Genomic DNA, 27,977 nt, shown 5'->3' on the forward strand with positions numbered 1-27,977 from the left:
GAAATGAATATCTGAGTTGCGAGTTTTGGTACGCGGTTAAGACAATGTGGAAATTGTTTCGCAGTTCATGCCACCTAGAACATCATAGTGTGATGATGTGTCTGAACGTCATAGCCACACACTATTTGGTATGGTGCATGCTATGATGTCTCTTATCGAATTACCACTATCGTTTATGGGTTATGCATTAGAGACAACCGCATTCACTTTAAATAGGGCACCGCGTATTTCCGTTGAGATGACACAGTATAGACTGAGGTTTAGAGAAATCTAAACTGTCGTTTCTTGAAAGTTTGGGGCTTCGACACTTATGTGAAAAAGTTTCAGTCTGATAAGCTCGAACCCAAAGCGGATAAATGCATCTTCATAGGATATCCAAAACAGTTGGGTACATCTCCTATCTCAGATCCGAAAGCAAAGTGTTTGTTTCTAGAAACGGATCCTTTCTCGAGGAAAGGTTTCTCTCGAAAGAATTGAGTGGGAGGGTAGTAGAACTTGATGAGGTTATTGAACCATCACTTCAACTAGTGTGTAGCAGGGCGCAGGAAGTTGTTCCTGTGGCGCCTACACCAATTGAAGTGGAAGCTGATGATGGTGATCATCAAGCATCGGATTAAGTTACTACAAGCCTCGTAGGTTGACAAGGTCGCGTACTACTACAGAGTGGTACAGTAACCCTGTCTTGGAGGTCATGTTGTTGAGCAACAGTGAACCTACGAGTTATGGAGAAAGCGATGGTGGGCCCAGATTTCGACAAATGGCTGGAAGCCATGAAATCCGAGAGAGGATCCATGTATGAAAACAAAGTGTAGACTTTGGAAAGAACTACTTGATGGTCATAAGACTATTGAGTAAAGATGGATCTTTGAAAGGAAGACAGACGATGATGGTGATAAGTCACTATTAAGAAAAAGCTCGACTTGTCGCAAAGATGTTTCCGACAAGATCAAACAGTTGACTATGATGAGACTTTCTCACTCATAGCGATGCTGAAGGTCTGTTAGAATTATGTTAGTTGTTGATGCATTATTTATGAAATATTGCACGTAGGATGTCAAAACATTGTTTCCTCGACGGTTTCCTTGAGCAAACATTGTATGTGATACAACCAGAAGGTTTTGTCGATCCTAAAGATACTAGCAAGTATGCAAGCTCCAGTGATCCTTCAATGGACTGGTGCAAGCATCTCGGAGTTGGAATATACACTTTGATAAGATGATCAAAGATTCTGGGTGTGTACAAGGTTTATGAGAAACTTGTATTTCCAAAGAAGGGAGTGGGAGCACTATAGAATTTCTGATAAGTATATGTGGTTGACATATTGTGGATCAAAAGTAATGTAGAATTTCTGTAAAGCATACAAGGTTGTTTGAAAGGAGTTTTTCAAGGAATACCTGGATTGCGCTACTTGAACGTTGAGCATCAAAGATCTATGGAGATAGATCGAAAGCGCTTAATAGAAGTTTCAACAAGATGCATGCCTTGACAAGTTTTTGAAGGAGTTCAAAATAGATCAGCGAAGAAAGAGTTCTTGATTGCGTTGTGAGGTGTGAATTTGAGTAAGACTCAAAACCCGATCACGGCAGAATAAAGAGAATAGACGAAGGTCGTCTTCTATGCCTTAGCCGTAGAATCTAAAGTATCCCATGTTGTGTACCGCACCTGATGTGTGCCTTGACTCAAAGTCTGTTGAGAGGTACGGAGAGTGATCCATGATTGAATCACTAGCAGTGGTCAAAATTTATCCTTCGTAACTAATGGACTAAGGAATTTTTCTCGATTATGGAGGTGGTTAAAGAGTTCGTCGTAAGGGGTTACGTCGATGCAAGCTTTGACACTAATCCGAATAACTATGAGTAGTGAAACGGATTCCTATAGTAGAGTAGATATTTGGAGCATTTCTGAATAGCACGTAGTAGCAGCATCTTTGAGATGACATAAAGATTTGTAAAGAACACACGGATCTGAAAGTTCCAGAACCGTTGACTAAAACCTCTCTCACGAGCAAGATGTGATCAGACCCCATAACTATATGGGTGTTGGATTCGTTGGAATCACATGGTGATGTGAACTAGATTATTGACTCTAGTGCAAGTGGGAGACTGTTGGAAATATGCCCTAGAGGCAATAATAAATTAAGTTATTATTATATTTCTTAGTTCATGATAATCGTTTATTATCAGTGCTATAATTGTATTGGTTGGAAACACAATACTTGTGTGGATACATAGACAAAACACCGCCCCTAGTAAGCCTCTAGTTGACTAGCTCGTTGATCAAAGATGGTCAACGTTTCCTGGCCATAGGCAAGTGTTGTCACTTGATAACGGGATCACATCATTAGGAGAATCATGTGATGGACTAGACCCAAACTAATAGACGTAGCATGTTGATCGTGTCATTTTATTGCTACTGTTTTCTGCGTGTCAAGTATTTATTCCTATGACCATGAGATCATATAACTCACGGACACCGGAGGAATGCTTTGTGTGTATCAAACGTCGCAACGTAACTGGGTGACTATAAAGATGCTCTACAGGTATCCCCGAAGGTGTTCGTTGAGTTAGTATGGATCGACACTGGGATTTGTCACTCCGTGTGACGGAGAGGTATCTCGGGGCCCACTCGGTAATACAACATCACACACAAGCCTTGCAAGCAATGTGACTTTGTGTAAGTTATGGGATCTTGTATTACGGAACGAGTAAAGAGACTTGCCGGTAAACGAGATTGAAATAGGTATGCGGATACTGACGATCGAATCTCGGGCAAGTAACATACCGAAGGACAAAGGGAATGACATACGGGATTATATGAATCCTTGGCACTGAGGTTCAAACGATAAGATCTTCGTAGAATATGTAGGATCCAATATGGGCATCCAGGTCCCGCTATTGGATATTGACCGAGGAGTCTCTCGGGTCATGTCTACATAGTTCTCGAACCCGTAGGGTCTGCACACTTAAGGTTCGACGTTGTTTTATGCGTATTTGAGTTATATGGTTGATTACCGAATGTTGTTCGGAGTCCCGGATGAGATCACGGACGTCACGAGGGTTTCCGGAATGGTCCGGAAACGAAGATTGATATATAGGATGACCTCATTTGATTACCGGAAGGTTTTCGGAGTTACCGGGAATGTACCGGGAATGACGAATGGGTTCCGGGAGTTCACCGGGGGGCCCACCCACCCCGGGGAATCCCATGGGTGTTTGGGGTGCCGCACCAGCCCTTAGTGGGCTGGTGAGACATCCCAAGAGAGGCCTATGCGCATAGGAAAGAAAATCAAAGAGGAAAGGAAAAAAAGAAGGAGGTGGGAAAGGGAAGAAGGACTCCACCTTCCAAACCAAGTGGATTTCGGTTTGGGAGGGGGAGACCTTCCCCCTTGGCTCGGCCGACTCCCTTGGGAGTCCTTGGACCCCAAGGCAAGTTTTTCCCCTCCTCCTCCTATATATAGTGGGGTTTTAGGGCTGATTTGAGACGACTTTTCCACGGCAGCCCGACCACATACCTCCACGGTTTTTCCTCTAGATCGCGTTTCTGCGGAGCTCGGGCGGAGCCCTGCTGAGACAAGGTCATCACCAACCTCCGGAGAGCCGTCACGCTGCCGGAGAACTCTTCTACCTCTCCGTCTCTTTTGCTGGATCAAGAAGGCCGAGATCATCGTCGAGCTGTACGTGTGCTGAACGCGGAGGTGTCGTCCGTTCGGTACTAGATCGTGGGACTGATCGCGGGATTGTTCGCGGGGCGGAACGAGGGACGTGAGGACGTTCCACTACATCAACCGCGTTCACTAACGCGTCTGCTGTACGGTCTACAAGGGTACGTAGATCACTCATCCCCTCTCGTAGATGGACATCACCATGATAGGTCTTCGTGCGCGTAGGAAAATTTTTGTTTCCCGTGCGACGTTCCCCAACAGGTAAGAGGCCTAGAAATCTTAGATAAGTCTTTAATGAACCTTCTATAGAAACCAGCATGACCTAGGAAACTTCGTATACCTCTGATATCTGTGGGGCAAGGCATTTTCTCAATTGCATCAACCTTAGCCTTATCAACTTTAATGCCTTTCTCAGAGATTTTGTGTCCTAAGATGATGCCTTCATTAACCATGAAGTGGCACTTCTCCCAGTTCAAGACGAGGTTGGTATCTTTGCATCTCTGTAAGACTCGATCAAGGTTGCTAAGGCAATCGTCAAAGGAAGAACCGTAAACGGAGAAATCATCCATGAAAACCTCAACAATCTTTTCACAAAAGTCAGAGAATATAGCCATCATACATCTTTGAAAGGTGGCAGGTGCATTGCATAAGCCAAAAGGCATACGTCTATAAGCAAAGGTACCGAAGGGGCAGGTGAAAGTGGTTTTCTCCTGATAAGATTGTGCAACAAGTATTTGCGAGAAACCTGAATAACCGTCTAGAAAGCACAAGTGTGTGTGTTTAGATAGCCTTTCTAGCATTTGGTCGATAAACGGCAAAGGATAATGGTCTTTCCTGCTTGCCTTGTTCAGTTTCCGGAAGTCTATCACCATCCTATAGCCAGTAATAATCCTTCGTATACCTCCCTTCTTAGGTACGCAATGTACTGGACTTACCCAATCACTATGAGCAACAGGATAAATGATTCCTGCTTCCAGAAGCTTTAATATTTCTTTTCTCACGACCTCTTTCATCCTAGAGTTTAATCTCCTTTGATGATCAGCAACTGGTTTAGAATCAGGATCAGTTTTAATCTTGTGCTGACATAGAGTGGGACTAATACCCTTAAGATCATCAAGAGTATATCCAATAGCCGCACGGTGCTTCCTCAAAGTTTTTCATAACTTCTTCTCTTCGTGATTCGAGAGGTGAGCACTAATAATAACAGGATATATCTCCTTCTCATCAAGGCAGGCATACTTAAGAGTATCTGGTAACTATTTTAGCTCGAACACAGGATCACCCTTTGGTGGGGGATGATCCCCAAGCAGTTCAACAGGCAGATTATTCTTGAGAATAGGATATTGTTCTAAAACAATTTTATCTATCTCATCTCTTTCATCCATATGCATATCATTTTCATGCTCAAGCAGATATTGCTCTAAAGGATCCGTAGGAGGTACGGAAATAGAGGCAAGAGCAATGATTTCATCCCTACCAGACGACTCTTTTTCATGGGGTTGTCTTCCAAACTTGGAGAAGTTAAATTCATGAGACACGCCCTCGAAACTAACAGTGACAGTCTGTTTAATGCAATCAATATGAGCATTGACAGTGTTGAGAAAGGGTCTACCAAATATGATGGGACAAAAGCTATCGTGTGCAGTAGCAAGGACGAGGAAATCAGTAGGGTACTTCGTCTTACCACACAAGACTTCTACATCTCACACAATTCCCACAAGACAGATAGTGTCTCTATTAGCTAGCGTAATAGTGACATCAATGGGTTCTGACTCAGCAGGTGCAATCTCATCTTTGATTTCATCGTATAGGGACCAGGGTATTGCACTAACACTAGCACCCATATCACATGAACCATGATAACAGTGATTTCCTATCTTGACAGAAACAACGGGCACGCTAACTACAGGTCCGTATTTGTTTTTCGCGTGAGGTTTAGGAATTCTAGCGGAGTCCTCACAGAATTTGATAACATGCCCATCTATGTCTTCGGCTAAGAGATCTTTGATAATAGCAACACTAGGTTCAACTCTAATTTCCTCAGGGGGTGCAAGTGGTCTAATGTAACCCCTACGTATCACAGTTGGAGCTTTAGAATAATCCTCTTTCCTAGCAGGGTAAGGTGGTTTCTCAGCGTAGGCACAAGAAACAATAGGATCACTAAAGGCAATGCTTTCTCTTCAACTAGATTGGGTTTAACTATGTTGACTTCTACAAGAGGATGATACTTAAACCACTTCTCTTTGGGAAGATCAACATGAGCAGCAAAAGATTCACATAGAGAAGCTACTATCTCAGAGTCAAGTCCATACTTAGCGCTAAAATCTCTAGAAGTGTTTGTTTCAACAAAAGATTTAACGCAATCAAACTGGAAATTCATACCTGACTCCTTACCTTCTTCAAGCTCCCAATATTCAGAGTTACGTTTGATTCTTTCCAATAAATTCCACTTGTGGTCAATATCCTTCTTCATAAAAGAACCGGTACAAGAAGTGTCAAGCATGGTACGATCATCTTGAGAAAGCCGAGCATAAAAGTTTTGAGTGATAATTTCTCTCGAGAGCTCATGATTGGGGCATGAATATAGCATTGATTTAAGCCTCCCCCAAGCTTGAGCTATGCTTTCCCTATCACAAGGCCAAAATTTATAAATATAATTCCGATCACGATGTACTAAATGCATAGGATAAAACTATTGATGAATTCCAATTTCAACCGATTGTAGTCCCATGATCCAGTATCATCACATAGCCTATACCATGTCAACGCCTTATCCTTCAAAGATAAAGGAAAGGCTTTCTTATTTACCTCATCCTCGGGCAAACCTGGAAGCTTAAGTAAACCACAAACTTCATCTACATAGATGAGATGCAAGTCTGGATGTGATGATCCATCTCCTGTAAAAGGATTAGCCAGCAGTTTCTCAAGCATACCCGAAGGAATTTCATAAAAGATATTTTCAGTAGGTACCTCAGGTTGAGGAGTAACTCCTCGTGCTTCCGTTCATGGTGAATATACCCCGAAAAAATTCCTCAAAGGAACAGTTTCCATAGTGACAAGTGACAATAAATTTCAGCACAATATATAAATGTTTCCTTACCAAATTCCACTTACCAAAGGCGCTTCACTCCACGGCAACGGTGCCAGAAAAGAGTCTTGATTACCCACAAGTATAGGGGATCAATCGTAGTCCTTTCGATAAGTAAGAGTGTCTAACCCAAAGAGGAGCAGAAGGCTCTGATAAACAGTTTTCAGCAAGGTAATAACTGCAAGCACTGAAAGTAGCGGTAACAAGTGATGGTGTAGTGAGGTGAAACGTAGCAAGTGAAAAGTAACAAGTAACAAGTAGTAGCAACGGTGCAGCAAAGTGGCCCAATCCCTTTTGTAGCAAGGGACAAGCCTGAACAAAGTCTTATAGGATGAAAAACGCTCCCGAGGACACACGGGAATTTCTATCATGCTAGTTTCATCATGTTCATGTGATTCGCGTTCGTTACTTTGATAGTTTGATATGTGGGTGGACCGGCGCTTGGGCACTGTCCTTACTTGGACAAGCATCCCACTTATGATTAACCCCTCGCACAAGCATCCGCAACTACGAAAAAAGAATTAAGACAACGTCTAACCATAGCATTAAACTAGTGGATCCAAATCAGCCCCTTACGAAGCAACGCATAGACTGGGGTTTAAGCTTCTGTCACTCTAGCAACCCATCATCTACTTACTACTCCCCAATGCCTTCCTCTAGACCCAAAGATGGTGAAGTGTTATGTAGTCGACGTTCATATAACACCATTAGAGGAAAAGACAACATATAGCATATCAAAATACCGAACGAATACCAAATTCACATGACTATTATTAGCATGACTTATCCCATGTCCTCAGGAACAAAACTAGCTACTCACAAAGCATAATCATAATCATGATCAGAGGTGTAATGAGTAGCATCAAAGATCTGAACATAAACTCTTCCACCAAGTAATCCAACTAGCATCAACTACAAAGAGTAATCAACACTACTAGCAACCTTACAAGTACCAATCGGACTCGCGAGACGAAGATTGGTTACATGAGATGAACTAGGGTTTGGAGAGGAGATGGTGTTGATGAAGATGTTGATGGATATGACTCCCCTCCGACGAGAGGAGTGTTGGTGATGACGATGGCGATGATTTCCCCCTCCGGGAGGGAAGTTTCCCCGACAGGATCGTCCTGCCGGAGCTCTAGATTGGTTCTGCTCAAGTTCCGCCTCGTGGCGGCGGAGAATCCACGAAAAAGCTCCACCCTGATTTTTTCCTGGACGAAACCCTTCATATAGCAAAGGAGGGGGGCCAGTGGGCCACCAGGGTGCCCACAAGCCCTGTAGCCGCCGCCAGGGGGCAGGTGGCGGCTACCAGACTTGTGGGCCCCTGGTAGCTCCCCTCTGGCACTTCTTTCGCCCAGTATTTTTTATATATTCCCAAAAAATTCCACGTTGATTTTCAGGGCATTTGGAGTTGGGCAGAATAGAGGACTCAGACTTGCTCCTTTTCCAGTCCAGAATTCCAGCTGCCGGTATTCTCCCTCTTCAAATAAACCTTGCAAAATAAGAGAGAAAAGGCATAAGTATGGTACCACAAAGTAATATAACAGACCATAAAGCAATAAATATCAACATGAAAGCATGACGCAAAATGGACGTATCAAAAGGTACTCAGCAAGACTTTAGAACAGATCTATCTACTCATGCACATGTATCAATAAAGGGGGTTGTGGGGTTTCATGCAGCAAGCCAGCTTTGACTCTTGGCTAGACTATACTACAATTTTAAATAGTTTTAAACAACTTTGATAAGTCGTACACGAGTCCACTACCACCACAACAATACACTATCATGGATTCCTTCCCGTCTTCCTACGGGAATGCCATACATGATACTCACACTTATCTTGATACTTTCATGAGTAGCCATTAAAGTTATCTATGAACAACATATGTCTCCAAGTAGTCCATATCCGCGGACGCGACTATTCGAATAGATCATAACCCTGTAGGGGTGTACTTCTTCACACATGCTCTCGCCACTTATCGCCATGTGCACATCATACACCTCGACAACTTCAAGTGGAAGCCCAGCGAGGGAGTCGGCCACGACCGTTAACCAAGCTAATACCTAGTAGAGGTTTATCGCCTATTTGAGAGTGAACCCGCACGGAAGTCCGGCCGAGGTTTCCGCTACGGCCCCAAACGATGTGCGCAGGGTTTCCAAGCCCACCATCCGGGTGCCACTTGGTACACTGTGCCACTGTCTACCGCATCATAGCCCACCTCTAAGGTCAGCACTATGCACGGCCTCCAGCATGACTACGAACACCAGAAACTACTTGCAACTCCTGAATCGAGTACTAGGCGATTAATAAGTCGAGCGGGGTCATATTTCAGGGCCCAGCATGTGGTAGTAACTAGTCTTGGATTAGATACACAAAACTCAGTTCCTAAGGACGATTCCAATGAAACAACCTGCCATGTACTCCTACATAGCCTTTCATCGGTACCTTTATCAAATCAGGTTCTACACTTATTCTTTGTCACTAGAACACATTCATCCATTCCTGTTCATCACCCAGATGAAACAGACCTGACACAACTCTAGGCATAGCAAGCATAGCAGGATAAGACACATCATGGCTCAAGCAACTACCAGGTATGCTAGGTTGCAAGGTTTGGCTATTTACTGTGACAATGGCAGGTCATGCAAAGGAATAGGTTCAGCTACCGAAGTAAAGCATTTGAAATATTTTGTCCTAATGCAATAAGTGAGAGCAGGAGCGGGAACATGGGATTATATCGGGATGATAAAAAAGGTGCTTGCCTTGTTGCACAGTGGAAGTATTAAATCCGTCAGTCGGATATTCAGACGTATCTGGAGGGGCAGAGCCTACCGAAATAATAACGACAATCAATATCATACAAATGCAACAATATGATGCATGATCATGGCATGAAATGAAATGTAGCATGGTTTGAGATGACTAATAGAACCTTAGTTTGATTATGATTTGAATTCAAAATTCAAATATTATTTAAAGTAGGACATTTATTAAATTCCTTTAATTGATTTGACCTGATGTTGTTTCATGATTTCGTTTTTCATGCATGCAAGTAGCACCATTGTATTCATTGAATTTTTCTGATCATTTTTCATATATAAATTATTTTATTCTGAGTTACAGATTAATTTCTATGAATTTTTTATGTTTTAAACTTATTCTGGAATTGTCTTAATTCAGAAATAGAATTACTGCATCAGCATGACATCAGCAGGTCAATCTGGCCATTGAAAGTCAAACCTGACCAGTGAGACCCACTCGTCAGTGACTCTGGTTAGTTTTTAGTTAAGTTTTAAGTTAACTAGCTAGTTAGCAGTGGCTGGCCCACATGTCAAAGATTGTTTAGTATTTAATAATTTCTTTAATTCTGATTAGGTTAGTCCTAATTAACCAGGGGCTGGCCCCACTTGCCATAGACTCTCGGGAGTCAACCCACCGGCGCTAGGGTCAAACCCAACGGCGATGAGCCGCCGGTGGCTCCAGGGACGGCGGAGGGCATCGGGAATGCTCCTCCGGCGACCAAATGGACGGCGGAAGGCACAACAGGAATAGCCCTTCGCCCGCGAGTTCATTTTTGCTAGTCTCAGGGGCTGAAGTGGCCGGAGTTGACGCCGGCGACGAGCTCAGCGGCTGCCGGAGCTCGGGCAACGTTGAGCTCATCGAAGCAGGGCGCACTACGGCTGCCGCTAAGCATCTACTCGTCCTACTCGATGAGCTGGAGCCGATGGTGGCCTCGGAATGACCAACCGATCATCGGAGCGTCACCGACGACGAGCTTCCACGGCAGATCTCGTCGGGCTCCGGTGAAAACGAGGCTTAGAACTCGGAATCGAGGGGAAAAAGAGGGGGAAAGGCACCCTAAGCTCACGGGGGTTGCAGAGGCGTCGAGATCGGGCTCGGGGATGGCCTGAAGAGGGAGAACGACGGCGGCGAACGTCGACGATCCGAGGAAGAAGACGACGTCGATGGGGTGATGCAGGGCTCGGGGGCTTGATTCCGTTGGCGTGGAGGACAAGCTTGACGAGGCAGAGACGATGGCGTGCTCGGAGAGGCTTGCTGTGGTCGGAGACGATGGCGAGCTCGAGCTCGGCTCCAATGATGGCAAAGAGAGGAGAGGAAGGGGTCTGAATGGCGAGGAGAGGGTTGGAACGGGCTTAGGAGGGTTATCTCCTCGCGGCCAGCGCGACGCGGGAGGCAAACAGCCACACAGCTGCGGGCCGCGGCGAGGAGAGACGGCAGCCACCTCCTGCTGCCGACTCGCGAGGAGGAAGACGACAAAGAGGTAAGTGAGCTGGGCCAGGTGAGCGACTAGTAAGGTTTTTCTATTTTTCTTGCATTTCTGTTTTCTGTTTAACCTTTCTGGCATTTGTTTCATTTTATTTTTGGCTCCAAAATATTCCTAAAAATAGTGAAAATAATGGTGGGTGTTATTTGGAATATCTCCAGGTCCACAAAAATATTTCAACATTTTATAATAACCAGAGATATTTAAAACCCATTATTTGGATATTATCAGTGGCTTTTGTGGTTTAAATAAAATGCCAAAATTATTTTAAATATAATATCCATCCAATATTGTTTCCAATATTTATGAAAAAGGGTGGGCTTTTATGAAGGCCATTTTGGGTTCATTGAAATCACACTCTTTTTATTTTGGTTGAGCAAGGTGATGTGCTAGGGTTTCTTTCATCCCTATTTTTATTTTTAATGCAAGAATTAAAACATGAGCACAATCTTACTAAACATCAAAAGGAATTCTAGGGATGTGACATCCCCTCGACGTCAAAAAATTTCTTTGGTTGGTCTCGTTGATTATTGTTGGACCGCCGCATTGCACGATATGGGTGCCACGACTTTCTCTGTGCCATCTGCGTGCAAGAATGGACAACCCTGCATCACCTCATCTTGGGTTATTTTCACATGGAACAGCCGAATGAGTTGTTGCACTAGTTTGCCATACTGATATTGTATCAAATAATACAAAGGAGTGATGGAATAATATATTGGTGACAAATTTATTCTGGAACAAGTTGAGAAACACCATTGATGGTCGGGTTTTTCCCTTTCAATAATGGTTTAGTCGCATCAATTAGACCATAGTAGACCTGAATCACCAAGAACTTATCTGAAATTTTATAAAATAATATAAGAAATATTTTAGTGCTAAATTTATAACGTTACAAGGCCTTAGACAAAGTAAGTGTACCGTGGAAAGTATCCTTTTGAGCTCCAGCTCAAATGCACTCACATGGAAGAAAAAAAATGTTTCGAAAAATTCAGAATATTTTTTGATGAATTTTGACAAATGTTCTAAGTGCTTGTAAATTTTCATCATGAGATCACATCCGTATAAGGCATGAAAAGAAATAGTTTTTTCAAAATGTTTTCAAAAGTAGCATTTTCAGAGCATCATTTTTGTTTTTTTATCACGCCTTACTCGAATGTGATCTCATGATGAAATTTGCAAGCACTTAGAACTTTTGACAAAGTTCATCATAAAAAAATTCAAAACTTTTTTGAACTGTTCATGCGGGTGCATTTAAGCTCGAGCCCAAATACTCCACGTCCATACTTCCTCCGTCCCAAAATTAGTGTCGTAGATTTTATATTAAGTGGGTAAAAAATTGTATTAGACCAACCACACTTATTTTGGCAGAGGTAGTAGGTGAAAATATCCAAACCATTTCCGCTCCACTTGCTTATGTTTTAAAAAATATTTTTTTCTAACCAACCTTCATTCCACTACACACCCAAAAAACAAAAGGAGGAAAATAATTTCCTTGGTCTACATGCGTATACATGGGCATCTAGCCACCAGATGTGGGGAACAATTACCTCACCCATTCATTCCACTACACACCCAAAAAACAAAAGGAGGAAAAAAGGGGGGAAAGGAAAACAAAACCAATGCAACTGTCACCTTTCCCACTCCCTTGATGGATGCTATTTAGCCATGTCCTTCCCCAGGACCAAACTCTGCCACTTTGTTCGGTTCCCCCCTCCCCTTGCTCCCATTGCCTCTTGGTTCCACCCTTATTCAACCCCTTCCCCACTTGAGTTGCACCAACACTAATAAGCACTCTCACTTTCCTGTGACCTCTCTCCGTTCTCCTCACCCCCCGGTCATGGCGGCTGCTGAAGAAGGGGTGCAGCCACTCATGTATCAGGTAAGGATTCTTCAAGATATTATCATCTTCGTTTGTCTGGTATGTTTGTTTCGGGTTTATTATCACTGCAAGATTCTTATGAGGTTGCCATGGTTTGTTTGGGCTTTGCTGTTTTTCTTCAGACTGTGGCTCTGAAGGTCAGCATCCACTGTGAGGGCTGCAAGAAGAAGGTCAAGAAGGTGCTACAGACCATAGAAGGTGGGCATAGATAAAGTATAAATCTATAATACTTAGATGAAGAAGAATAAGAGAAAAACAAAGCAGAAAAATAATGTTAAGCAAATATGTATCACCAAATCCTATGAAAGCTGCCTAGAGAGGTTCTGCTAGTGTCATTAGATTTTTCTCTCGGTTTGCAATCAGGATTTCGAAAGTTAAATTAACTGAAAAATGTCCAGAGTTTTTTTTTCTTCTTCTCCCTATTTCCTTCTTTCTGCAAAAAAGGCTTTGATTTCAACTTCACCTCTCTTATGTGTGTGCACCCCTTATATGAAAGCAGAGGGTCCCCTGTTTCCCTCAGTAAAGCCCTTCTAAACTCTTCGCCCCAAAGTTCTGCAATCTATTACAAATTCTTCATAAAAAAAACGCACTGAATTGGTGGGAAAATGTTTAGTAGGTTTGCTCTGCACATGAAAGTGCTTATGAGATTTGCTAACTTGTAAGGGATTTAGAAGAGTGTCTTCTTGCTAATTTCGTTGCGCTCTTTTGCATCAACTGAGCAGGTGTTTATAAGACGGACATAGACACCCAGCAGCACAAGGTAGTGGTCGTTGGCAATGTCTCCGTCGACGCGCTCGTCAAGAAGCTCATCAAGACCGGCAAGCACGCCGAGCCGTGGCCGGAGCCCCTTCCTCCCCCCTCTGACGCTAACTCGCCTGCCGGGTGCGGTGGTGGCAGCGGCGGTGGCGGCGGCGGTGGCGGTGGCGGCAAGAAGAAGAAGAAAAAGAAGAATAAAAATAAGCCCACCGAGCCGGCGCCGCCGGGTGCCGCGACGGCGGAAGGTGGTGGCGGCTCCGTTCCCCCGGAGAATCACGACCACGAGGGCACGTGCGATGAGGCGTCCGGCGACGAGCAGCCTCACCAGGACCAGGTTGAAGGCGGCGGTGGTGGAGGCGGGGACCCACCGAAGAACCCGGGTGCCGGAGACCCGCACGACGGACGGGCCGCTTTCGCCATGACGCCGCACGGCATGCAGCCCATGCCACCCAGCGCCAATGCCTCCGGTGGTGGCGGCGGCGGCAAGAAGAAAAAGAAAGGCAAGGGAGGCAGCAACGGCAATGCCAACGGCGGAGACGGCGCCGGTGCAACAGCGCAGATGAACCCACACGACGCGCCCGCGAATCCCGTCACAGGAAACGACGGTCGGAACGCCCCCGCCGTCGTCGACGCCGGGGCCTACCCGCCCGCCACCGCGATGAGCTACCCGGGCTACTACGGCGGCGGCGCCGGCGCAGGGCACATGCCGTACGCCATGAGCTACAGCACCTCGCACCCGCACCGGAGCAGCGCGTACTACCACCCGATGGCCGGCGCGGCCTACACGGGCGGCGCGGGGTACTACTACTCAACGGCACCGGTGTCGGCGGCGCCGGGGTCGTATTACATGTTCAGCGAGGAGAACGCCAACGCGTGCAGCGTCATGTGAGGTCGTTTGTTATTTAAATCGAGGTTATTAGATGATTAATTAACTGGCCCCTTGTGTTGTTTAAGCAGCTTTAGCTAGTATTAGTATGGTCATCTTGCTGTTGTAAGCTGCAACGTTCTTGGAGCTTGCTTGTATTGCAACCTATTCATGGCATGGCAATTGGCTGTCAACCAAATTGTTAGTCAGTGTTGCGACTTGATGGCAAATGTTGGCGTCGAACATTGACTTTGGCAAGTTGAGATGGGATTATGCCGATAGGTAGGGGAGCGAAATGCACCATTCATTTGTGCTTTGAGATTCGTGAGACTATTGTGCAGTGTTTCAAAACATTTTCAGGTTAATTCCAAACATAAACAAAAATATTTGGGTGGCAACCGTTGTGTTCGCCCGAGGCGTTCTCATTGAGGACTTCTTTGCGATGTAAAAGCTTCTCCACGGAAGAAATACTCAAAGAAAAGATGCCAATGGTGCGGGAAGCAAATGTGGAGATCCTTAGCCCTAGCACCCCTCTTCCATGGCCGCGGCCGCCGACGGACTGTGCTGCTCTTTCAGTGGATGGTGCTTTCATGCAAGAGGACGGGTCTGCGGCGGCAGGTATGATACTACGGCGTTATGATGGAAGTGTGATCTTCGCGGCATACAGATGCATTTTCAATTGTAACGATGCATTGAAAGCGGTACTACATGCCATTATGCAGGGTATGGCCTTAGCCTTGCAGCATTGTTCCCTGCCAATTGTCGTTCAGTCAAACTCATCTGTGGCACTGGCGGCAATGACCGGGGAAAGTTTATCCAGATCAGCCTATGAACACTTGGTAGCGGAGATTCGGCATCATATGGAGGCTCGAGAGTTTGTTCCTTCTAAAATCAAGTGTGAGCAAAATATGGTAGCACATCGGTTGACATTGTATAGTCGTACAGAGTTTACTACTATTGTATGGCTTGGGAGAAGCCCATCTTGTATTGAGGAGTTGGTGCCTCTTGATTGTAACCCTATACATATGGAATAAAACTTTCATTTTGTCGGAAAAAAAAGTGTTGGGGTCATGGGTTTCATGCTTTGTGGGATTTTCTTTGGCCATTGTTCGTTTTTTCTTTAATTAACTAGATAGTGTTTTGTGGGGTTTTCTTTGACCATCGTTCCTTTTTTTCTTTAATTAACTAGAGAGTTTTCTTTTGATTAATTAATCAATGATGTCAATCTTTTGCAACCATTTGAAAGAAATGCCCAGGATAAGTAAAAACAGATGTCAAAAAGGGAATGGTGAGACAATGGAGAGAGAGAAACGGTTTTTTATTTGCATATGTACTCAAAGATTCTCTCTCCCGAAACAAAACCCCATGCATTTTATTTCCTTGTGGTATTGTAAATGATCAATATCTTATGACACAAGATATGTTCATATTTTTTTAATATATGGTTGAATTCCTCATGTTAATGCCTTTAAAGAAAAAGACTAATTACAGATAGGTTTTGACTACTTTAGGTTCCAATCATTTCCATTTAAAAAAAATTATTCACTTATTGCAATCATTCCTAGTTTTATTTCACTTACTTGATCAACTAATTTTATAAGTTTCACCTAAGAAGTAATGTCACTTGTAACATCTACTTTTTAATAATTTGATCATTTATTTCACTTCTGTTGTTTCATACATTTATTTTGTATACCTAGGGTATTTGGCCAAAGTTAGTTCCTTAATAATTTGTTTTTTAATCAAAATCATTGTTCACTCAGATTTTGATCAAATTCATAATTTATTATGTGTTATTTGCTTGAAATGGTACAATACTAAAATGGTGAATATGTGAAATAGGGGATTTGTGAAGTTTGGTAATTAGCATGAAATGGTATTGAAATTGTGGAAGATTTTTTCTTCTTCTAAATTTGCATCAATCACACTTTTGAGATTATGACGAGTGGGCAAGATAGGTAAGAACACCCCGAGCCTTCTTCTAAACTTCATTTTAGAAGTCATTTGAAATCCATTAAACACAATTAAACATTAAATCCATGATTAAACTCCAAGCTAGTCAACATGCTAGACATACTTAAGTATAGTACTAAACATGACATAAACTGCATGATCAAACATAACTAAATATAGACATTGATAAAACTCTCACTATTCTTCAACTCGAACCTAGCAAGGTACTTCCTACGCTCTTCCATAAGGTGCATGCTAGCCTTATTTGGGGTCGGACACCTCCCTTTGTATCCATTGCGAATCTTCCACATATTATTAGGATTCCCGTTGTTGTGAGAGGAGGGGGCAGAATATAATCATGATGGACTTGCCCTTCTTCGTGGCCTCAGTAGCACCCTTCTTGTCTATCTCAACCTTTAGCTGGGTGAATATCTCTTCTGGCATCAATTTGGCCCTGGGTGGTTGTCTAGGTGGCATTCTCAACGCCGAAGGCGGTAATGGTGGCGACAATCGTCTCCACAACATCCTATGTTGCAGTGTCATACTCTACCTACGACATATCAATGCCATCATCGTCATGGAATTATGACCCAATGGAGGGTGACATTTCACTAAAATCTCGTGGGAATTGTCGGAGACAGAGGAGGAGACGGGGGAGAGCAGGTGTCGAGGTCATGGATGATGGATGAAAGAACCAGGATGTGGCATCAGAGTCCTAGCTATGGCCTTGGGGTGACCCATTAATGAGGTTAGTAGGCAGAGGTGGACAAGTGCAGAAGCAGTGGCGGGGTCGTGGACGGTCGCGACCAAGCGAGGAAATAGTGGAGAGCGACATCGCTAAAAGTGCATCCCTTATATTCCCCAATTGTGTTTTTGTGATCAATCAAAAACCAATGGAGATGACTAACATTACTTCAAGTTTATTTCAGGTATTTAGTCCTCGTGTTTGAGTGCAAACATCATCAGTGACGCCTACCTACATATTTTCAAGTGATTGTCTACTCCATGAGCTTACCATGTGATTTATAGATTTTTTTATGGTAATTGCAAGATTCACATTGAGGGCAGACATCATATTATTAAGAGGACAAAAGCAAAAGATCTTCGGTTAAACTCCAAGATAAGATCTTCAACCAAAATCCTAAAGTATTCCACTCTTTCTACTCATTGCCCTAGTACATCGTAGTTTCTCCACCCAATACTACTAGGACCTGAGAGCATTGAGTTACTTGCTAAATAACCATGCTTTCTATATCATCAAAGATGCTGAGAAATCTTCTCTAGTACTGCCGAGCTATGTTCCTTTGAGACCATCTATGTTAGCTCTAGCACCCGAAGCATAACATTTCCCCCAACACTCCCGACTCCTTTGATTTGCTTCTTCACCAGATTCTTGGTATAGGTCTGGTACTTCTGACTAAATCTATCCAGAAATTTGTGCTAGGACTTAGGCATTTTCGCAAATATTTCGTTGAGAAATTCTATGTCGAACCCGATAGCTGAGAGACTTCGTTTTTCTTGAGTGCTTTTGTGCTAGTTCAAACTTGAATGGACAAAAGCCCAGCTTTTTTTCTCTCATACCTATGCATTCTATTTTCCTGGTATTTCTGAGTACTGTGACTTTAAGAGGCTCAATGGACAACTGTGACAGCCCGATGCCGACGTTCCAGAAGATTCCCCTTTCCTTTCCTTTTCCGCCGTGTGAGTATTTTTATTCGTTGCATCGTCATGTAGTTTGCATCATCGCATCATGCATGGCATCATGTCATCTGTGTGCTTGTCTTGTGTGGCTACTTGCACCTCGTCGTTTGTGTGTATGTGCCTTAGGGACTTGCAACGTGATTGGGTGCAACAAGTTCAAGCTCATAACCTTGTTGCACCGAGGACCTAAAACCTTCACTCCCCTCCTCTCCTCTTTTATCTGTTTTGGCGGTTTGCTAAGTTTCCGTTTTAACCCCTTTTAAAAAGTGTCTTCTTTTAAAAAAAATCATTTTATAAAATGTGGGGGCAACCCTTGGGTTTTATTTTATATTATTCCTCCTTTTGTTGTATTTTTAAACCGTCTCATTTTCTTTTCTCTTTTAAAGAGCTTTTATTTTATTCGTTAAATAAAAGAGGTTTTATTTTATTCTTCAAAAGGGTTTTATTTTTAGTTGTTTTAAAATGCCCAACTATTTCTTATAGTTGGGTGTGGTTTTAAAAGGAGCAAAGGGTTATTTTGTATTTGTTAAATCCTTTTTTTGTGTGTGTATCTCTGTTTTTTTAAAAAGAAAAAAAACCCAAAGAGGGAGAGGCCCAGCCGGCCAAGGCCCAGCTGGACCCCCCTCCAACCCTAGCGTTCAGCCCGTGGCTCCTCCCTGCTCCTGACGCGCCGTCGTCCTCCCCCTGCCGAGCCCCCTGTCCCGATCCCCTTTCCTCCTCCTCGCCAACCCCGCCTCCAGCTGCCGCGTGCCGCCATGGCCTCGCCTCCTTCGTCTCGTGCCTCCTCCTTCCCTCCTCGAGGCCCCCTAGCCCCCAGTCCCCGCAGCGCACGTCCCCTCGTCCCGCCGAAGGAGCTCGTCCCGAGCACGTGCGCGCCTCCCGAGATCCTTCGCCTCCGCGTCCTCGCCCCGACCTCCTTCGTCGTCGTGCGCCCCTCGTCCGCCCTGGTCGCCCGTTCCTCGCCAGCTCACCTCGCCGTGGTCCCGTGCCGAGCTGTGGGTTGCTCGTTGCCTATTGTTGTTTGCTTGCCATTTTGTTGTCGTTGCTGTTCATGCTGCTTGCGTGCTGAGCTGGCATGCTGTTGCTATGCCATAGCTGTTGTTGTGCTTGCATTTTTTGCTTGCCTGATGCCGCCGTAGGAGCGTGACGAGCTTGCTGCGCTGCCTTGCTTGCACCGCTTGCCTTTCCCATACCTGCTCGCGTCGCGGAGCTGTGCTGATGGTGTTTCTTGTGCCGATGTGTCCCTGTTGCCGTAGTAGCTAGTTGTTTCCTGCGGATGCTTAGTTGTTGTTTGTTGCTGGTGCTGTTGTTGCTATAGAGGCTAGCTAGGTTGTTGCTTGCTGTGCTGCACGCTGTAGCTGCTGCTCCTTCTGCCGAGTTGCTGTGTCGTGCTAGCTGCCGCTGCTGTTGCCTGTTGCTGCCGGTTCTTGCTGTTGTCGTGGCTGTTTTTGCCTTTGCTGTTGCCGGTTCGCTGCAGGCAAGCTAGCTGTTGTGCCGTGCTAGCTGCCTCATGCTGCCCTGTTGCTGGTGATAGCCTAGCTGCTGTCGTGCTTGCCGTTTTGCAGTTGATGTTGTGTTTGCCGCTGCTGTGCTGTTGCTGTTTTGTGCTGCTGCCTTGCCGAGCGTTTGCTGTCGCTGTTGCCTGTGCTTGCCTAGTTGCTGGCTACTGCTTGGGTGCTAGGCTAGTTGCTAGTTGCTGGCGGTTGTCTGCTTTCGCTAGCCGTGTTGCTGTCGCTTGCCGTCGTCGCGTGCACCATCCTCGCCTCCCGTGAGTATTCGACAAGTTCGCCGCGAGTACCACGATGACCACGACTTCCACGACGTTCGCTACGAACCGATCCGCTCCGATATGCACGCGTCGAAGGTATAACGATGAGACGTGGCCGAGAACCGTATGCATGTCTTGTATGAGTTGTATCGTGTGTTTGCACCGTTTGTATGCCCGTTGCACGTTGTCTTCTTATGTTGTGCCCGACACATGGGAACCCGATATACGGGATCACCCCATCTTTATTTACCGTTTCCGCACACGCTTGTATACGTTGGCACGATATCTCGACGAGTTATCGGGATAGGAACGTTGCCGTGGCATCGTTTCCGATTTGCCGCCATGATTTCCTCTCGCTCACCGTGGCGATACATGCTTCTTTCCCTTCTTGCCCGTGTTATGAACTCGCATGCATGACGTATTCATGGCATGCTATATGTGTTGCATGTTTCTTGTGTCGTAGCTCCGTTCTATGTTTCGCGTGTTACCCGACTAGGATGTCATGTAGGATCAACGCTCACCCCTTGCCATGTTAACAACATTTAATATTGCCGTGTAAATAACCGGGAGTGGACTAAATAATTAAACGTGGAGTTCGTCGATATGAAACCCGTTGCATATCGATCTTCATTTAATGTGTAGTGTCTGCATGAGGTGAATTGCCATGCCATCCCTTGCATCATTGAACTGATCATGCATCATAGTAGGTTAAGCATCATGTTGTGCATCGTGTGGTGAATATCTGTGTTGATGTTTGTTTCCGGTTTGCTCCGTCTCGATAGACTTCCGCAAGTGTGTCGGAATGTGAGGACCCGTTCAACTACGTTGTTTCGCCGACTTCACGGAGTCGTTCTTCTTCCAAGTGGGATCTCAGGCAAGATGACCATTTCCCCAGATACCATTACTATCATTGCCATGCTAGTTATTTCGATGATATCGATTATGTCTCGTTGCCTACCACATGTTAAATATGAGCCTCTAAACAATGCCATGAAAACTCTCAACCATGTTCTACCTAGCAAACCACTGATTGGCTATGTCACTGCTTGCTTAATCCTGTTGTTAGCGTTGCTAGTTGCAGGTGCATTGCTTCCATGTGATAACATGGGTTCCTTGTTATATCAGCATATTAATGCTATTTAACTTAATGGACCTATATACTTGGTAAAAGGTGGAAGGCTCGGCCTTTCTAGCCTGGTGTTTTGTTCCACCTTTGCCCCCTTACTTTCCGGCTACCGGTGTTAAGTTCCATAATTGAGCGCTCCTAACACGATCGGGGTTGTTATGGGGACCCCCTTGATAATTCGTTTTAGATTAAAGCTGGTCTGGCAAGGCCCAACATTGGTACTACATTTGCCTAATCACCTAATAAAATTGCATAGGGACTTTCCGGACCCCGAGGATAATTTAATCAACCCCCCGGGCCAGTGCTCCGCATGAGTGTTGGTCCACCCACCTAGCTATCGGCGATGCCTCCTCGGGGCAACTCAAGGTTTGGCTACCGTCCACTATGCATAGAGGCGTGTCCTGAGAACGAGATACGCGGCTCCTATCGGGTTCGTCGACACACCGGGTGGCCTTGCTGGATTAGTTTTACCTTTGATGAGATATCATGTGCATCGGGATTCCGATGATGCTTTGGGTAATCTCAGAGTTGAGGTTTTCCACTAGGGAATCCGACGAGATCGCGAGCTTCGTGATTGAGGATTTCTATGCGGCTTGTGGTAATTTGTGATGGACTAGTTGGAGCACCCCTGCAGGGTTAAATCTTTCGGAAAGCCGTTCCCGCGGTTAAGTGGCAACGTGGAAGCTTTGTTTAACACTGGTTCTAGATAACTTGAAGTTAACTTAATTAAAATATGCCAACTGTGTGCGTAACCGTGACTGTCTCTTTTGTAAGTTCTTTCTCCGATCGAGGACACGGTGGGGTTATGTCTGACGTAGGTAGGTGTTCAGGATCATTCATTTGATCATGAGTAGTTCACGTCCGTTATGCGTAGATCTTCCCCCTCTTATTTTTTGTACTCGTAAGTTTAGCCACCAAATATATGCTTAGCCGCTGCTGCAACCTCACCACTTAACCATGCCTCACCCATTAAGCTTTGCTAGTCTTGATACCTTTGGAAATGGGATTGCTAAGTCCGTGTGGCTCACAAATTACTACAACACCAGTTGCAGGTACAGGTAAAGGTTACTTGACGCGAGCGCGTTGATTGTTCATTTGGAGTTGCTTCTTCTTCTTCTTCTTCATCGATCTAGGATGGGTTCCAGGCCGGCAGCCTGGGATAGCAAGGATGGACGTCGTTCTTCTTTTATCGTTTTTTTTTCGTCCGTAGTCGGACCCTGCTCTTACTCTTGATGACTATGTAATGTACTGATGTGACTCTGATGTAGCTTGTGGCGAGTGTAAGCCAAATCTATTATGTATCTCTTCCTTTCAGTACATGTACTTGTAACGATATCCATTCTTGCGACACGACGAGATGCGCTTCTATCCCTAACGAGGCCTTCGTGCCAAATTGAGGATAGGGTTGCATCTTGGGCGTGACAAGTTGGTATCAGAGCAGTACCGACCTAGGGGCCCCCTTGATTGATCGAACTTGACCGAGTCGAGTCTAGTGAAAAACTACTTTGAGTCTAGTTATATATCGAAGAGTAGGATTCTTTTTTCTCCTCTTCTATGCTCTGGTGAGGAATCTTGACGTATTAATTTAATTCTACTCCTCTTCTCACTCAAAAAAAATTTAGGATCACGTGGATATTTTTGGAATCTATATGATGCCGATGTGACAGAGTTCTGTCTTGGTGCCTCCTATCTACTCTAAGTTTCAGGGGAGTTGAGCTCCAGGGGATTCTTGAGCATATCGTTATCATTCAGATTTCTTAGTATCTCAGGACGAAGGATGTTCGTAATTGCTTCAATACTAGTAGTGGCGAGATAACCCCGATGTCCCCAGTACTGGTGCAGATTGTTCGGGAGTACTGCCATACTTTGTATCGTTGTGATCACGAGGGTCTGTAGTAGATGAAGGCCCGAGATTCTGGTCGTGTGTTCACGGATGTGATACAGGTGACGGGTTAGTTTAGGAGTTGTGTGAAATACTCCTTGTATCCGTGTACCAAATTGCATGACCAGATATTTCGGGAATTCATAGGTGGGAATTCAAGTAGTTACTTATAGGATAATCTTCCAACAAATGCATGATGTTAGGTTGGGGTTCGACATCTAGTGGATTCGTTTGTTCACGGTCGACTTACAGTAGTACACGTTGTGTCTTAAAGAGTCCTTGTAGCTTGCTACGACTCGGGGACGCTTCGTATGTCGGGTGCACTGCCTTGCACTTGATGGCTACTGTAAAATCGAGCCCATGCGATCTTGTCCACGAAAATATCGGACGAAATCTTTCTCATGACTTTGTTCTGGCTTGTTTCATAAGCTGCACCCCTTGTGTTGTTGGAATATGGTAATTCGAGTTGCTTCGATGTCAGATGGTGATTTCTTATCCTTCCAAGAGCGGTTCTCATATTTCTATGCGAATGCTAATTAATCCTTTTGCTTAATCAGTTGTCATATCAATTCTTGTCAACCGGAGTCATCGTATCAAGTCTTTTCAACCGGTGTGTTTCTCTCCAAGTGGATTCAATCCTCTCCAATTTTTGCAAGATAATTCTCTCGTTTTATTCCGGAGTTCATCTCATCTGTCCCATGTTGTCTTTGTTTTTCCCGCCCTCCCACCCTTTTCTTCAGTGATTCAATTTTCTTTTCATTGTGCTTCCGCTGTGTGTTCTTTTCTCTCTTACCCGGTGATTCGTTGTGAAGATTCTTAGGAGCTTCATGTTCATCTTTATTCATTCTTGTCATCCTTACCGGTGAATTCAGTTCAGTTATCCATGGTCATCATATCCTTTTCAAACATTAAATTCTTTCCCATGTTGGGAATTCTTTTCAGACTATCTTTTTAATAATTCCTCTCTCTTTCTATCCGGAGTGTTAAAGATATTTCAGAAGTTCTGGTTTTCAATCCTTCAGTTATTTCGAGGTTTTCAACCTCATCAAGTTTTCTTTATACCGGTGCAATATCTATCATTTTGAGTAATCTTTTCAACGGTGGTTTCTTTGAGTGGGACCATAACCCACAGGTTCTTTCCCAGGATCTTTCCTGACTCTTTTATTCTTTTTCCGGAGATCTATAATCTTTTCAACTATGACGTAAGTATGAATTTCATCAGTCATATCCCTTCTCCAAGGCCTATTCGAATCAATTCTCATAGTTGGCTCAACCTTTCATTCTTCATGATTCCGGAGTGTCTCAGTATTCTTGGTGTTGTTCTCATCATCATTCTCAGCTTGCAATCAGAATGATTGTTTCTCTCGAATCTTGGTTCATTCTCTTGCAGATTCATCATTTCAGCTTGGTGGCATTATCTGGAATTGTTTCTATCGTGAGTAATCCCTTTCGTGCTATCCGGTGGTTTTCTGAGTTATTTTCATTTTCGTTCCTCCGAAGGCCATTATTTTTAGAAGACTTCTTCGTTCTCAGCTTTCAGCTTTCATCCTCAATTCTTCTCCATTGTTGTCTCTTCGTTCGTCTCTCGATTATCCGGTGCTTTGTTCAAGTTTTCTTTCAGGTGGATCATGATCTCTTCATTCTCATGTATCTTCATTAATTCTTGGCATCCCCATTCAATTGTGAATTCTTACCAGTGCTTCCTTCAATTATGCTTCATGTGGTGCTTATCTCTCTGCCTCTTCAAGATTCTTTCAAGAATAAGTGCTATGCTAAATCCGTTGATTGTCGTCAATTTAACTTGATGAAGGATTAGCATAACATAATTCTTATTCTTGTTTCATCAAATGATTTCAATTCTTCTTCCGGAGTGACTCATGACATCAATTCTTTTCTCAAGTGTACTTATCTTTATTTTCTGGAGTTCCAAGTACTTTTAAGTATCTCTTTGCGAAGTTTCATCTAAATCTTGGCAAGGTCATAATCTTATTCTCTTCTACCTTCATATCGTTGCATCATTCATATGTATACGGAGGTCCTTCATGGTGGTTCATCAAGGTTTCAATCCATTCTCAATTGTTCTTCAAGATTCTTGTTGGAGAACCTTAAGTATCATTTCTTTTGCATTTATATGTGCAATTGTTCTTCCTTTATCCTTTGAGGTGGTATTATAGCATTCTTGTTAGTGTAGGAGCCTCGAAGAGTTTTCCTTTCAAGAATAAGATATAGATCCACCAATTCTATGATCATGAGATATTTCAACCCATGATTTCTTCATTGAGCTATCTTGGTTTGGATTTCACCTAAATCTTTTCCTGTGGATTGTTGCTATCATGGTGCTTGTCATTAATCCAAGTTCTCAATGTATCCTCTTGGTGTAAGATTTGTTCATATCTTGTTTCTCCCAATCAATCCTTGTTTCTTTTAGTGGTTGGTTGTCACCTCATATTTGTTGAGATGATTTTCGTAAGCCAACTACTATCTTGTTCTTTTCATTGTTGTTTTTCCAACAACTCCGTTCAATTCTTCTCGCAAGGGTGCTTGTCAAGTTCATTTGAGTTAGTAGTTGTCATTCTCTCTTCATTCTCTTCTTCCGTATGAGCTAGTTCCTATTCTATTGTTCCGGAGGCATTGTGATGTTGCTCTTTTGGGTCAATCTTGTTGTTCTATCAAGATCATGGTGTTCCCTTGCTCTATTTAGTTGTTTGTTATGAATATTGTCTATTTCTTCCATCTTTTCGAATTTTTTGTCACATTTTCCTACCGAAGTGTTGCCGAAATTTTCCGTGAATTCTGGCTTCTTTCTCATGTCATTCCTCATCTCCTTGCAAACTTCAAGGATCGTTGGTTTCACTCGTTTGTCAAGAAGCGACTAAGTTTTACCTCGTGTTCTTTCTCATCCTCTCCCCCTTTCAGTCTTGGATCTCGGGGCGAGATCCTCTTGTAGTGTAGGAGAGTTGTGACAGCCCGATGCCGACGTTCCAGAAGATTCCCCTTTCCTTTCCGTTTCCGCCGTGTGAGTATTTTTATTCGTTGCATCGTCATGTAGTTTGCATCATCGCATCATGCATGGCATCATGTCATCTGTGTGCTTGTCTTGTGTGGCTAGTTGCACCTCGTTGTTTGTGTGTATGTGCCTTAGGGACTTGCAACGTGATTGGGTGCAACAAGTTCAAGCTCGTAACCTTGTTGCATCGAGGACCTAAAACCTTCACTCCTCTCCTCTCCTCTCTTATCTGTTTTGGCAGTTTGCTAAGTTTCCGTTTTAACCCCTTTTAAAAAGTGTCTTCTTTTAAAAAAAACATTTTATAAAATGTGGGGGCAACCCTTGGGTTTTATTTTATATTATTCCTCCTTTTGTTGTATTTTTAAACCGTCTCATTTTCTTTTCTCTTTTAAAGAGCTTTTATTTTATTCGTTAAATAAAAGAGGTTTTATTTTATTCTTCAAAAGGGTTTCATTTTTAGTTGTTTTAAAATGCCCAACTATTTCTTATAGTTGGGGTGTGGTTTTAAAAGGAGCAAAGGGTTATTTTGTATTTGTTAAATCCTTTTTTTGTGTGTATCTCTGTTTTTTTAAAGAAAAAAACCCAAAGAGGGAGAGGCCCAGACGGCCAAGGCCCAGCTGGACCCCCCCTCCAACCCTAGCGTTCAGCCCGTGGCTCCTCCCTGCTCCTGACGCGCCGTCGTCCTCCCCCTGCCGAGCCCCCTTGTCCCGATCCCCTTTCCTCCTCCTCGCCAACCCCGCCTCCAGCCGCCGCGTGCCGCCATGGCCTCACCTCCTTCGTCTCGTGCCTCCTCCTTCCCTCCTCGAGGCCCCCTAGCCCCCAGTCCCCGCAGCGCACCTCCCCTCGTCCCGCTGAAGGAGCTCGTCCCGAGCACGTGCGCGCCTCCCGAGATCCTTCGCCTCCGCGTCCTCGCCCCGCCGTGGCTCGCCCCGACCTCCTTCGCCGTCGTGGGCCCCTCGTCCGCCTTGGTCGCCCGTTCCTCGCCAGCTCACCTCGCCATGGTCCCGTGCCGAGCTGTGCGTTGCTCGTTGCCTATTGTTGTTTGCTTGCCATTTTGTTGCCGTTGCTGTTCATGCTGCTTGCCTGCTGAGCTGGCATGTTGTTGCTATGCCATAGCTGCTGTTGTGCTTGCGTTTTTGCTTGCCTGATGCCGCCGCAGGAGCGTGCCGAGCTTGTTGCGCTGCCTTGCTTGCACCGCTTGCCTTGCCCCTACCTGCTCGCATCGCGGAGCTGTGCTGATGGTGTTGCTTGTGCCGATGTGTCCCTGTTGCCGCAGTAGCTAGTTGTTTCCTGCAGATGATTAGTTGTTGTTTGTTGTTGTTGCTGCTGTTGCTGTAGAGGCTAGCTAGGCTGCTGCTTGCTGTGCTGCGCGCTGTAGCTGCTGCTGCTTCTGCCGAGTTGTTGTGCCGTGCTAGCTGCCGCTGCTGTTGCCTGTTGCTGCCGGTTCTTGCTGTTGTCGTTGCTATTTTTGCCTTTGCTGTTTCCGGTTCGCTATAGGCAAGCTAGCTGCTGTGCCGTGCTAGCTGCCTCATGCTGCCCTGTTGCTGGTGACAGCCTAGCTGCTGTCGTGCTTGCCGTTTTGCAGTTGCTGTTGTGTTTGCCGCTGTTGTGCTGTTGCTGTTTAGTGATGCTGCCTTGCCGAGCGTTTGCTGTCGCCGTTGCCTGTGCTTGCCTAGTTGTTGGCTACTGCTTGGGTGCTAAGCTAGTTGCTAGTTGCTGGCGGTTGTCTGCTTTCGCTAGCCGTGTTGTTGTTGCTTGCCGTCGCCGCATGCACCATCCCCGCCTATCGTGAGTCTTCGACATGTTCGCCGCGAGTACCACGACGACCACTACTTCCACGACGTTCGCTACGAACCGATCCACTCCGATATGCACGCGTCGAAGGTATAACGATGAGACGTGGCTGAGAACCATATGCATGTGTTGTATGAGTTGTATCGTGTGTTTGCACCGTTTGTATGCCCGTTGCACGTTGTCTTCTTATGTTGTGCCCGACACA

General features: G+C 44.7%; 1 protein-coding gene across 1 annotated transcript; it reads left to right on the plus strand.

Annotated features, from left to right (window-relative positions):
- The first annotated feature begins 12,725 nt into the window (after positions 1 to 12,725).
- On the plus strand, positions 12,726 to 14,771 carry LOC123425542 (heavy metal-associated isoprenylated plant protein 35-like). The gene is made up of 3 exons (XM_045109237.1): positions 12,726 to 12,920; positions 13,043 to 13,118; positions 13,643 to 14,771. The coding sequence occupies exons 1-3, from the start codon at positions 12,879 to 12,881 to the stop codon at positions 14,563 to 14,565; spliced, it is 1,041 nt and encodes a 346-aa protein (XP_044965172.1). The 5' UTR covers positions 12,726 to 12,878; the 3' UTR covers positions 14,566 to 14,771.
- Positions 14,772 to 27,977: the final 13,206 nt, after the last annotated feature.

The sequence above is a fragment of the Hordeum vulgare genome, chromosome 1H, assembly GCF_904849725.1.
Source record: "Hordeum vulgare subsp. vulgare chromosome 1H, MorexV3_pseudomolecules_assembly, whole genome shotgun sequence".
Taxonomy (NCBI): Eukaryota; Viridiplantae; Streptophyta; class Magnoliopsida; order Poales; family Poaceae; genus Hordeum; species Hordeum vulgare.

Bases quoted from the DNA above. Each gene is read 5' to 3' on its own strand.
- LOC123425542 (XM_045109237.1), top strand. From the start codon at position 12,879: ATGGCGGCTGCTGAAGAAGGGGTGCAGCCACTCATGTATCAG. The intron at 12,921-13,042 runs GTAAGGATTCTT...GTTTTTCTTCAG, and splicing joins TGCAGCCACTCATGTATCAG to ACTGTGGCTCTGAAGGTCAG. The intron at 13,119-13,642 runs GTGGGCATAGAT...TCAACTGAGCAG, and splicing joins GGTGCTACAGACCATAGAAG to GTGTTTATAAGACGGACATA.